Raw genomic sequence first — 12,882 nt, forward strand, 5'->3', positions numbered from 1 at the left:
CAGGTCTGGACAATGTGTTCATAATATACACATTGGTGCATATTGATTGGAAAGTGGAACGATGGACCTTGACGGAGGTTTGCGTTCAACTGATTGGCATTTAGATTTCAATCCTACATATTTAAATTGTGAATTACAAGGACATTTGAGCGATCACACAAACTCACGTCAGCTCCGTGGCCGTCCCGCAGGTTGTACGTGAGGTCGTGTTGTATCTCGCTGATGAACTTCTGGGCGTACTCGGGGTAGAGTCGCAGGACCTCGCGGAGGCCCTTCAGGCTGATGTACTGCAGGTCGCAGTAGGTCAGCGCCTTGACGTTGGCGTTGGTCTTGATCACCTGCTCCTTCGTGAGGGAGTCCGAGCCAATCAGATCTCCTTTGCCTGGAGACACGCACAGACACGCAAACACGTCGTTTAAATCTCCAAAAACATCATTTCCAGAGAGTATATATATTTTCTCGAGCTGTCGACACCTGAGAGAAAGAGAAAGTAATTTAAGCCACAGGAGGAGGAGAGAATGCAGATGATTATTTTTCATGGCCACCATCCACTAATTGTTTTGAGATAATCACATTTGAGTGGATTAGTTTTAAAGACTCTGACGAGTAATACAGCGAAGCGAAGTCCTGGCGTTTCACCGTTCAGCTAAACCACTGAGGGTGTTGTTGAATTTAACAGGTTCAGTTCAGCAGCATTTTCATAAATATAATTAACGGAGCACACAGTGTGGTGACTGTTTCAGACGGCTCGTCACCACTGACGCAGTGCGATGGAACCACAAAAGGGAAACACACCATAATGTATCAGACTCAACATTAATGCGAGAGGCTTTTGACAGACACAGCCCCCCGCAGTGCTCGGAAAAAAGAGAGAAAGTCATACAAAGACTGTTTCAGGGCTGAGAACAGAGCCGAGGAGAAGAAAAGGCAGACGAGGGCGGAGAGAGGAGGTGTTGGAGAAGAAAAAACTAGAACCAAAAGGGAACAGAGGCAAGATGGAGGGAGGCAGGGTGAGGGTGAGGCTGAGACGAGCAGGGACCTAAGATGGGTGATGGGAGTGTGGAGGATGTGAAGATGAAAAACACAAGGGAGAGGAAGGTGAAGATGAGGAGCTGAGGAGAGAGAGAAGGATAGAGAGAGAGAGAGTGCGTGGGGCAGGCTGCAGATTGGCACCGGCTGATTGAGGAGAAATGGATGGGCGGGGTGAGAAAGAGGAGAGGAAGAGGAGGGGGTGAGGAGAGCCCCCCCCCCCAGAACCTAACCACCTCCACATCCTGCTGTCACTGCACCACACTGTATTTCTTCACCCCCCCCCATCTGTTGTTCTTCTTAATCCGGCTCCTCACATGCTCCGTCTCCTTCCCCCGTCTTTTTCACATCACTTGAATTTCCATTCCCCCGTTTTTCCTTTTTCCCTTCCAGCCGCTCCACGTCACAGAGACGACGGGTGACACCGGCGCTCAGAGCGACGCTGTCCTCCTCATCGCAGCGAAATGTCTAACTGAGCAGGAGAGCAACACTTGAAAGTGACATTTAAGAGTGTGTCTGTCTGTGTGTGTCTGTCTGTCTGTGTGTCTGTGTGTGTGTGTCTGTTTGTGTGTGTGTGAGTAAAGGTGAAGAAGAAGGGAAAAATGAAAGAAGCTTGATTAATCAATGTCAACTGTCCCAGAACTTTTCAAGTGTAAAATCTCAAATGTCTCAGCTACTTCCGGAGGACGTGATCACAACAGTTAACACAAAGTCCGACAATCCACTGATTCTGCTCGACTCACGAGCGACACCAGGTTAAACTTTTACACAACATTTGTTTTACTGTTTTCACTCACTCCTCCTTTACGACAGAAACCATCTTTGTAAGAATTTCTTTGTTTGGCTCATGTTCTATCCGCTAACATGGAGCAGACCGATACTGCAGCACGCCACCAGGGGGCAACCAAAATGACATGGCCTCACTGTCATGTCGTCCATCTTTAGTCTATGGTGCCACCCAAAGTCTCTCTGAGTGTAAACCAGTAAACAACACAAAGATCTAAACATGTGAATGTGCAGCTCTTGAAAATAAAATTGGGAGAAAACAATATGAATTATTTGAATTAATGGATTTTGACAGTTATTATAGAACAGAAGAAATTATGCAAAGTATTTCACCCTCTCGGTGGACAAAGTGAAATAAACTACAACTACTTTTAGATTTCAGAGTTGAATGCAGAATATTCCCTTCATCTCTTGATAGAGTGTAACGATGACTGAACAAACAGGTACTCATCTTTTCATCCATCTCTCCTGCAGTGTTTAATCCCAACCTGGAGTTTAGCTGCAGAGTAAAGGCCATAAGGGGCTTCCTGAGCTCTGCAGGCTGCAGCCACACTTCAACATTAATAATCAAACTGCTTTAATAATGTACAATATATTTATTATTAAAACCAGCACAGCACCGCGGTCCGTCTACACACACACACACACACACACACGATCAGGTGCACAAGCACAAACCATTAATACAATACGTGACCTTTGCAGAAACTGACTTTTGTGACAGGTACATCTGTTCTTGTCACACAAACCAGAGAAATCCTACCCCCCCCCCCGTCTCCTGCGTCTCTCCCTCTATCACGTCGTCTCTTATCCATTCACACAAACACACCTCGACCCGCTCGCAGGATTAGTTGCAGCAAAGGCTCTGAAGCACATCCAGGGGAAATTAGATTTCGTCCAACGAAAGAAAAGCTGTTGTCACAGGTGCAACGATTTGTCCGACCACTCAATTTCCAATTTTAATTTGGATGACAACCACTAAATACTGGTCAACGCAAAGTTCTTTCCTCTTGAATTGTTCAGTATGTAGAAATAAAAACAACTGAGGTGACTCACGAATGAACTTGTGACGTCACCGGAGGCAGCGTCGACTGACTGACAGTTGAACGAGGCAGTGGCAGATCATAGGGACACTGACGGTCGGAGTTAATCTCAAACACCTACACCGAACTCTGAGTTCACAAGAGTCAGATTTTCATTTAAAATTCAGCAAACATCTGTAAATGTCAGTACAGTCAGTTTCTACTAACATCTGGCCATTTACACTGAGATGCCAGTTTATTAGGGACACGTACAGAAATCAGGCAGCAGAGTTCAAACCTCTGTCAACGACCAGTCCTTTCTGATTTGTTTCATCAAGATCCACAAATTAAAATGAAAATGATCACGTGTTCCATCCCTTTTTTAAGTGTTTAATTATATTTTGGGTGATCATCCTGACAATCTAACAAACTGCCATGGGACTGAGTACAGCTCACACCCAACCGTCTCTTAAATCCAATCAAGCTGCACCAAATCACAAAACACTCGTCACCTCGTTGATTCGTTTAATCAAGATTCATGAATTATTCTCTGGGAAAAACTAAATGTAAATGTTGAAAAATGTCTTTCCACCAAGTTTTGTTCTAATCTGTGCAGTCATTTTACAAACAATCCAACGATGAACCGAACGTGAAAACAGAACGTCCATGGCAGAGAAACAGAAAGAAAGAACGAAGAGAGTCAAAGTAAACGAATGACTGTGAAGCAGTAGAGGAAGTGTGTGTGGTGTACAATGTACAGAGGTGACATGTGATGCGGTGGTTGTGATATTCAGATGTGTAACAGCAGCCGTGGATCATGACGTGATCGTGATCATGGTTCTTTACTCCCACACGGTCTGAAAATCACTCCTGTTTAATATTAGACTTCAACACAGCTCCGCCTCCACGTCCCCAGAGAGCGATGTGAGCACGGACGCATGATCTCACGTCTCTCAAATGCCGACACGCACGCACGCACGCACACACGCACACACATACACATTCCTGTCTTTGGCTCCATCCAGCTCACTGATATTTTCACCAAACACAAAATTGGAATTGCACCATCAATGATTTAACTGAATGGTTCAAATTAATGACGTACATTATCTCCTAGAAATCTTAAAAAAAAACATTTATGGTTTCATTTTCTTATGTTTATTATAAATATAACACAACAGAAAGGAAACAGAACACTCGAATATACTCGAATGTACTTATTGATATTTTATTTACACTATTTTACTTGGACCAGCAATAATTATTTATATATGGGACTAATTCAAAAGGAGGTAATTCACTGTTTCACTAATGAGCATCCACACTGCTCACATTCATTGTAACACTTCCATCCTTCCATCCGTCCTTCCATTCTTTCATCCTTCCATCCTTCCATCCATTCTTCCATCCATCCTTCCATCCATCCATCCATCCTTCCATCCATTCTTCCATCCATCCTTCCATCCATCCTCTCATTCATCTCTTCTTCAGGGTGATACCTCCTGAAAGCAGCAGGGCACATACAGCAGCTCTTTCATCAGCTCTCCTTGTTGTCTGAGTGATACACACACGTATGTCCTCCTCCTCTTCCTCCTCTTCCTCCTCTTCATCTCATCAAGCTAATTTCCACTCAAATCCACTTCAAGTTGCTCCGCAGGTCTGATTGGATGAAATCAAACCCACCACCGCAGACTTATCTCAACAGTAATCACTGAACTCTCTCTTTAAAAGGTCCGTACTTCATTAGCAGCATTTATTATCAAACAGACTCAGATTCTCCGCTCGTCTTCAAATGAATGTTTGCCTCCTTCATTATCGATGCAGCGCAGAGTCCTGCGGATCAGGATCATCTCACCTAGACTGACAGGTAATCCTCTGTGTCGCAAATTCATCATTTCCTTCAAACAACAAACCGCCCCTGTTGCGTTTTAGTCTAATTAGGTAACCAGCATGTACGTCGCACTGCGACAGTCAACAACTCAAATCTCACACTTAATATTTTCAGCTGAAGATGTTTCATCAACATTTCTTTAATCCAGTTCCTTCATTAGTTAGAAAATAGACTCAGGGGAGGATTTTCTCCTTTTTTAATATAAAATAAGCTGAATACTGAAGTTGTTACATCCTCTGACTCACCCAGGATGGCCAGCACTGTGTTGTCTTTCAGGACCTCCATGGAGCCCGAGCAGACGAAGTAGATGGCCTGCAGGGCGTCTCCCTGTCGTATGAGGAACTCGCCCGGAGCGCAGAAGGAGGTCTTGATGATGAGGGAGAGCGAGCGCAGGCACCCTCTACTGGCCGACTCGAACAGCGGCAGCTGCAGCAGCTCCTTGTTCAGGTGCATGGCGATGTCCGCCCGCAGCTCGTCTGGGAAGTCCTTCAGGAGCTGAAGAGCAAAAAAAGGTTTTTTATGAGAGTTTTTACTGGAAACTAATTTCTACTTAACTAGAGCAATAAAAAATCTGAAAGGTCTCTGGATTCTCTTCTTCTACCTCTGTTCAAACGTCCATCAGAACAATAAGCACGACCAACATTTCACCTCCATTTTGTTGGAGTAGAAATCTCCCTTGTAGATTTCAGAATCTGAACATATGAACCTGAAACTCTGGAAGAACTCTCCTCACCTCACTGACGTCTATCCCGTTGTTGACCGACCACGTGGTCTGGAAACACTCCAGCATGCGCTGCTCCAGGGCTTTGGGCAGTCGATGGACCCTGATGAAGTCCTTCAGGTCCTTGGTGCGTGTGTGGTAGAGCGAGCGGCGAGAGTACATCCTCTGGATGATGGCCGTCACATTTCCGAACACCACTGCATGCATCAGTGCTGGAAGACAGAAGGAAGGTTCCTTCACTCCTTTAACATGCATCATAGTTAATTACCAAGTGATCTGAATGGTCTCTATCAAGAGTGGCCCTCAGGAAAATCCCACAATGCACCTGCACAGCGGGAAGCTTCACAGGACGTCTTCATAAGCCCCAAGAAGTGAAAAGGCAAACGGCTTAAAAAACGACTTAGCTGCTCTGAAACCAGTGTAAAGCTCCGGCTGAAGTGGATTACAGCTCCACAACACAGCAGTCACTCACTGCTGAGATAAAAAGAGTCCTGTGTTAAATAAAACCTTCATTTCAAATCAACAAATCTATTATTTACAAGTCAAAAGCAGCTCCGGCGTGAGGACTGTGTGGTATACAGTTTACGAAATACTTCAACGGTCACTTGTTTGAGTGTAAACAGAAAAAAAACTGCGAGAGAAGCAGAAGAGTTTGTTTTATGATGTCGTTTCCTGACTGGATTTAACGGCAGTTTCTGTCACTAAATCTGAATCGTGTGTGAACAGAGAAGCTGCTGAAACAGCGTTTAGACCTCAGGACACTTCCACACTCCACTGACACCCAGACTAATGACTCCATCCTGCAGGCACAGTGACCCCCCCCCCCCACATCTGGTGTAAAAATGTCCAAATGTCTTTCAGGTGCAGCTGAAGGGCAGAGCATCATGAAAAAGACCTAAACTCAGAGAAAGTATTGAAGCTCCTCTCTTTCCTCTCTGTCCCTCAATCACTTAACTTAAATCTAAATAAAGTATTCACAGCGATAACATCGTGGACGTGAGATTGAACCACAACAGAAATCCAACTTCCAGAGTATTAGTGTCATGAAACTAAAAATCAAGAGGATACATCACAAATTTCAGAATCATTGAAGGGGAATTCATCTGGATGCTGAGTTTTAAAATGTGGGTGTATGCAGTAATGTAATGTGATGGGGCAACTGCAGCAGTCTAATGGCTGAAATATGTTATTTATACACATTTTTAAAAATGTTACACAACATTACACACGTCTCGCTCATTGAGAAGTCACATTCTAACTCTAAGGAGTTTGGATTTTACTGAGATAAACTATTATGGATGAATCTTTTTCTGATAAGGACAATGTTGGTTGAGGGATTTGACTTCGATGGTCGTCCCGAGTTGTTTGAGAGTGAGATTTGTTGTCGAGCAACACACGTGTGAGCGACACATGTTTCCAGACTCTCAGTAAAAACCTGGAAAAATAATTTGTGTTATTTATTGGTGAAAAGAAGCATCTTCAGTGGACTGTCGCAGTTGCAGTGTGTGTGTGTGTGTGTGTGTGTGTCCATTAACAGCCCACTTAATGTTCACCTGAGCTGATCATAAATCTCAACATTTCTCTCGGCAAACAACTTTTACAGTTCCTCTATTTTACGTTTTTCTTCATTTATCACTTTATTCTGGAACATTAACTTCAGAAGAAACCGCGGAGGAAGGAGGAAGCAGCAGCTTTACGGGAAACAAGAAAGAATTTACACTCGTGGTGTTTTCAGAAACACTGAGCACAGCACAGGGAAACAGCTCGGGGAGGAAAAGGGTTTTTAAAACCTTTTACTGTGCAATTAATAAATAAGAAGGAGAGAACAGTCACATTTTATATCACAGCTCACAGACCTGGTTCCTGGGAGAAAATACCACGTAAAATAATTAATAATAATAATAATGTAAAAGACTAAGATTTCACTGTTGTGCCTCGCATTACTCTTCATTAACGCATTGTTCACTTCACTGCATTAGTTAATATCAAGAGGACAAACTATAAAATATAAAGGTCATAATAAGAAGCTGAGAAATTAGCTTGGGGACGACATGTTTGTATCATCCTGCAAAGCTATGAATTATTTTTTTATATGAGCCAGAAACTAAGGACTTGCTTTTTGACTCGAGTCCAAAGTTTTAACAGTCCTCTTAAAAACCAAACAGATGAAAGCCAAACGTGTTCGTCAGCCTCTCGATCAACGCAGTGAGACTAATGAGATAGTGAATGTGCGTGTTTGCATCTATTGTTTGTCCCGAATATGAAAAAGGATGAATTTTAAAGACAGAAGGAAACGTGCTCAGCTGTGTTGATGTCTGGCTCCAGATGAAGAGCGGACACTTCAGGCTGAGAGCGGAGGACCGAGCTCTAAAGTAGATGAATACAAACGAGGAGGTAGATTTGTTTTTACCTCCTATGAGCATGGTGCAGATGGAGAAGATCTTCTCAGAGTCCGTGTTGGCCGAGACGTTTCCAAACCCCACGCTGGTCAAACTGCTCAGAGCGAAGTACAGCGATGTCACGTAGCTGCTACGCATCGACGGGCCGCCCAGCAGCCCGAGGCCCGCGCCGCCGGTGGCTGTCCCCGACACGGCCTCACCCCCCGACATGTTTCCATAATACTGGCTAGAGTTCCAGGAGGCCTGGCCCCCGACCTCTGACCCCAACACGTTCCAGTGGCTGCTGCCGCCGCTGCTGTTGCTGCTGTTGGCCGGGAGGCTGCCGACTGGAGAGGGGACCAGTGCCGTCAGTGGGGACAGGTAAGGGGTACCCAGACGCTTGGCCAGCTCATGGAGCCAACCTGAGAGAGAGAGAGAGAGATAAAAAGTGAAGACATTAATATAGAAAATCCTTTTTTTATTTCCCCTGCACTGAGGCATGTTATCACCTGAGCACAGAACTTCCCCTGAAGAGCATTTATAGCTGAATATTTTCTGCTCCGTTCACCTCCTGGTGAAATATCGAGGGTTTTACTCCTCTTCATTTCTTCAGCAGCTATAGATTCTACTAGAGTCCGAAGCATAAAAGTTTTTGAGGTATTACGACCTGAGTTTTGCTTCCGCTACCGTGAGACTTTCCTCATTCTGCTCATCCATATTAAGTTTAACAAAACCAGATAATAATTTCTCATCTTAAACAAATAAACATATCAATGTTCCTCGAGCTTGAGAAACGAGCCTGTGCGTCAACATTAAGACATAAAATAAAAGTCAACATTTTCTTTGACAAACTCCGATGACTTTATTTCACTGAACTGCATGAAAGAGACGGAGGATTCAAGAAAATCTTACAAATACCAAGGAAGCAGCTCAGCTTTAGAGGAAGGTAGGAGAGAAAACAAGTGAATGGACCCAAGGAGGTAGGAAATAAGGAGGCAGGGTTGAAAGGAGGAAGTGAGGGATGTGAGTAAACGAGTTGAGAAGTGATTCCCAGCAGAGCCACTGGCAGCAGAGTCAGAAAAAGAAAGACAGCAAAACCGGGGAACATGAATAATGGATGCATTCGCTCATTGATCTCTGGCATCTCACATTCCAGCTCTGACCGTGTGTGTGTGTGTGTGTGTGTGTGTGTGTGTGTGTGTGTGTGTGTGTGTGTGTGTGCGTGCTCAGTACAGACAGACCAGCCTGGCAGTATAAATAAGCAGGAGTGACAGTGGAGAGTTCCACTCCAGCAGCTAAACCAACAGCATTAAGAGGATTTAACACCTGAGTAGTTTCCTAATTACTTTGTCATTAGCACAACTTAACCTCCGTCACCTGCAGGAAATGCGGGGCCGACTATACAACACGCATGTGGATCAGAACACGCAACACAAAATACACGAGGGGACATGGAGGGAAATAGTGATGCAGCTCTGGGACTTTAATCTAGTGAAGCTATTCTCTGGAATTCACCTGCACAAAAAAACACCTGACCAGCTGCCATGAAATTATCTAGAGTCCGGTTAACATCTCTGAAAGACTTTTCATCAAACTGGTTGATCTCTAACTTGTAAATAAAGATATTTAATTAAAGGTATATGAATAAATATAAATAAATAAAGATATTTAATTAAAGGTATATGAATAAATATAAATAAAGATATGATAATGATTCTCTCTGTCCAAGGTGCTGATGTCTCTGTGGAGCAGAGCTGGCTGAATTCAGAGGAGCTCTCCAGGGTCCTGATCAACCTCATGCCAGCGTCACACCAGGATTTACAAACAGAAACAGTTTGTGTTGGAATAAAGTTCTAATACTTTATCTCAGTCTGTCTGTAAAACACGTCCCTGGAGTTCAACTCACTTATTTCCACAAGACGAATCCACTACAGATTTAACATTTACTTTGTTACTGCACAAAACAACTTCAGCTCCCGTTAGAAAAACACTTGAGCGTCCTCACAACAACTGTTTATAGAAAGACAAAACTCTGGCGAGCTGCGGTCTGTTCGACAAGATATGCAACATGTTACATCCACGTCTCTGTCCTCTTGTTCCGTCCACTTCAGTCGACTGTGGCTCGTTTAACAACCACAGCTCCATGAGGACCATGTTTCCGCTGAATCTCTCCTAAGTACGAGCCAATTGAAAGACGGAGCAGTTAAACGTATGGAAACGCCGATATCAGACCTTTATTGTTAATCACAGCTGGTGTCAGGTTAAGGTCAGACTGTCTCTGCCGTCCCCTGGATTCCTGTCATCTCTCTAAATTGTAAAAAATTGAGGGACGGCTCATGTGAATTGACTCCTGTCGTTATGTGGTTTGCTGAAAGGATAATGATCGGTGGCTCTGTGCGAATCAATGAGAGATGGAGGGAGAATGACTCAGTGGACGTGGAGGAAGACATGGAAAAATAGAAGTAACAGGACTGTACAGAAAAACATGTGAGCAGGATGGTTACAGTGAAAAACAAAAAAGATCTCAACCCAGAGGAAATGGACCATGATGCTTCTTCAGCAATTAATAACCTGGGTACCAGATCTTTGAAACAGGGAACATCAAGACTCCAGGAAGTGACGGTTCATGGTTCTTTATAAAATCACACCAGTTAAACAACAACACGTCATCTTTAAACATCTGTTCTCCTACAAATTAAAGCAAAAGCATAATTCAAAAATAATTAATAATTTTCTTGAAGAAAAGTGACAACGTCCTATCTGGTGAAACCCACATATATAAGAAGTACAGTTACCTCAGCAGCTGAGTAAAAGTACTTCTAACTCCGTGTATTGTTGAAGAAAAGTTCATACTGACCGATATCCCAGGAGCCCGCACTCTCGATCTCCTTGCGGCCGATGAAGTACCAGACGCAGGCCATCCAGTGAGCGAGCAGAGCGAACATGGACATGAGCAGCGTCAGGACCACGGCGCTGTACTGAGAGTACCGCTCCAGCTTCTGCAGCAGCCGGAGCAGCCGCAGCAGCCGCACCGTCTTCAACAGGTGGACCCCAAAGTACTGGACAGATGTAGATACACAACACATCTGGTCACACACACACACACACACACGCGCGCACACACACACATGCAGCACCGAAGATGTCATCTTTAAAACATTACAGGTTTTTATTACAGGTGCTTAGTTTGCCTGTGCGGTGATTTTACGCAGCAGGATCTGCAGCAGCTAACAGATTAGCTGAGCATCATTCGTCTGAACAACAGTTTGCTCGAAACGTGGATGCAACAAATCCACACGAGAGTCTGAGACATTGTAAATTTATTTTCTCTCTTTCTGGGAGTGTGGAGAATGACAGCAGGAGACAGAGTGTGCGTTTCTCTCTCTCTCGCAAAGAAACGAGGATATGAGGTGAATTAAGTAGCTTGATTAGTCACACACTCTTCAATCTGTCACACGTTGTTCGTCTGTGATAATGCAAACAGACACACACACACACACACACACACACACACACACACACACACACACACACACACACACACAGAGGAGACTCACCACGCTGACGTTGAAAGCATACAGCAGGTCAAAGGGCAGGGCGGCAATGAGATCGACAAAGAGCCAGGTGGTGACGTAGTGAACGCAGATGGAGCGGGCATCGTACACTACCTGACCCGACGTGCTCACAAAAGTGGTTCGAAAGTTCAGCACAATGTCTGCAGAGGACGACAACAACAGCAGGAGGCGACAGCAGGAGTTAGCACCTCGACAGGACGTGATTGCTGTCACATGATCATCACACGGCTACGAAGAACACGGACGACGATGGATTTTAAAAACCTGACAGTTGTAGTCTCGTGATATGCGCATGAACACTCAGGCTTGATATAAGATGTCAACAGATGAAAGGAGTTAATGTCCCAGTTATGTCTCCTGCAGTCTGTCCTGTCCTGGTGTTTTGTCTCTGAGCGTCTCTGATCTCTGAGACCCTCTGACCACCAGATCTTATTTCATTCTATCGTCTCACCTTTTCACTTAGACAATCTGTGTGATCGCTTGAAAATATCACCAGGTCTCTTTAAAATGTCGATATTATACTGGAAACATGACTGTTTGTACTGTTTTCTGACGTTTCTTTCAGATTTGTAAACACATTATCCACACGTGTGTATATTTGATCTATTTTCTATGTTTGATTTCTGTATTTACTGTTTCTGTTTTCCTCTAAACTCCCTCATCTACTGTGTCAACAACCTTGAGATGATATAAGTTGTGAGTTGATGCTCTACGATCAGAATTTAATGGAATAAACAGTGAACGCAGTGAAGTAAGATACAGTTGTAGAAGTCCAAATAATCTTACATTTTAATTAATATTTCTCTTAATAAGTGTATTAAGGTTGTAATTAATTAATTAAAAACAGCGTATTAACAGAAATTAATAAATAATCAGACCTGGCATCAGTTTTAATCCACTATTGGTGAACGTATTGATAACCCCACCGACCTGTTTACTTCTAACAAATGAAATAGCGACTGACAGGAGTCGGCCTTTTAACTGCGTGTGGCTCATATAATTTCATTGGAGAAGTTTATTGATGGCGAGCTCGTGTTCACTGTTTTCCATTAAGGGAAATTGTCCAATGACGAGCGCTCATCCAAGTTTCCTACAGACGGGGCCGGGAACAAAGAGACCTGTTGTGTTCTCGGAAACAAATGATTCATATCTGTTCACTGCTGCGTACGCGTCATTTAAAAACTTCATAAAAACTTATATTATGACCGATGAGCCTCTCAGATATTTATTGAGTTTCCATCAGGGGCGGTGGACGATGAACAAATGGAGGATTCTCAGAGTCACTAAGTCGTGTTAATTACTGACGTTAACAGATAAAAGAAAACTCGGCAGGTCCTGCTTTCACCCGGTTGGTTTGTTTCATCGTAAGAAAAAAAAAACTTGATGGAATCACAGGAAACTTGGAGGACGAGTCAGGAAAGAATTATTCAGTTCTTTCTTTGGAGAGTCAGGCTCTAGTGAATTTAAAGCTGCTTGCTTT

At 43.7% G+C, this 12,882-nt stretch overlaps 1 protein-coding gene across 2 annotated transcripts in view; it reads right to left on the bottom strand.

Moving 5' to 3' along the window:
* The window catches only part of kcnh3 (potassium voltage-gated channel, subfamily H (eag-related), member 3), a 74,408-nt gene that overhangs the window by 6,005 nt on the left and 55,521 nt on the right, over nt 1-12,882 (bottom strand). Inside the window, exons 6-11 of one of the 2 annotated variants that reach the window (XM_069532545.1) lie at nt 11,385-11,542; nt 10,685-10,886; nt 7,860-8,249; nt 5,462-5,661; nt 4,974-5,223; nt 168-382 (exon numbers count right to left, since the gene is read on the bottom strand). In XM_069532545.1, the coding sequence (XP_069388646.1) occupies nt 168-382; nt 4,974-5,223; nt 5,462-5,661; nt 7,860-8,249; nt 10,685-10,886; nt 11,385-11,542 (1,415 nt within the window). Of the gene's footprint in view, nt 1-167; nt 383-4,973; nt 5,224-5,461; nt 5,662-7,859; nt 8,250-10,684; nt 10,914-11,384; nt 11,543-12,882 lie in introns of both variants that reach the window. The other variant, XM_069532543.1, reaches the window with a different exon arrangement.

Source organism: Paralichthys olivaceus, chromosome 10, assembly GCF_024713975.1.
Source record: "Paralichthys olivaceus isolate ysfri-2021 chromosome 10, ASM2471397v2, whole genome shotgun sequence".
Taxonomy (NCBI): domain Eukaryota; kingdom Metazoa; phylum Chordata; class Actinopteri; order Pleuronectiformes; family Paralichthyidae; genus Paralichthys; species Paralichthys olivaceus.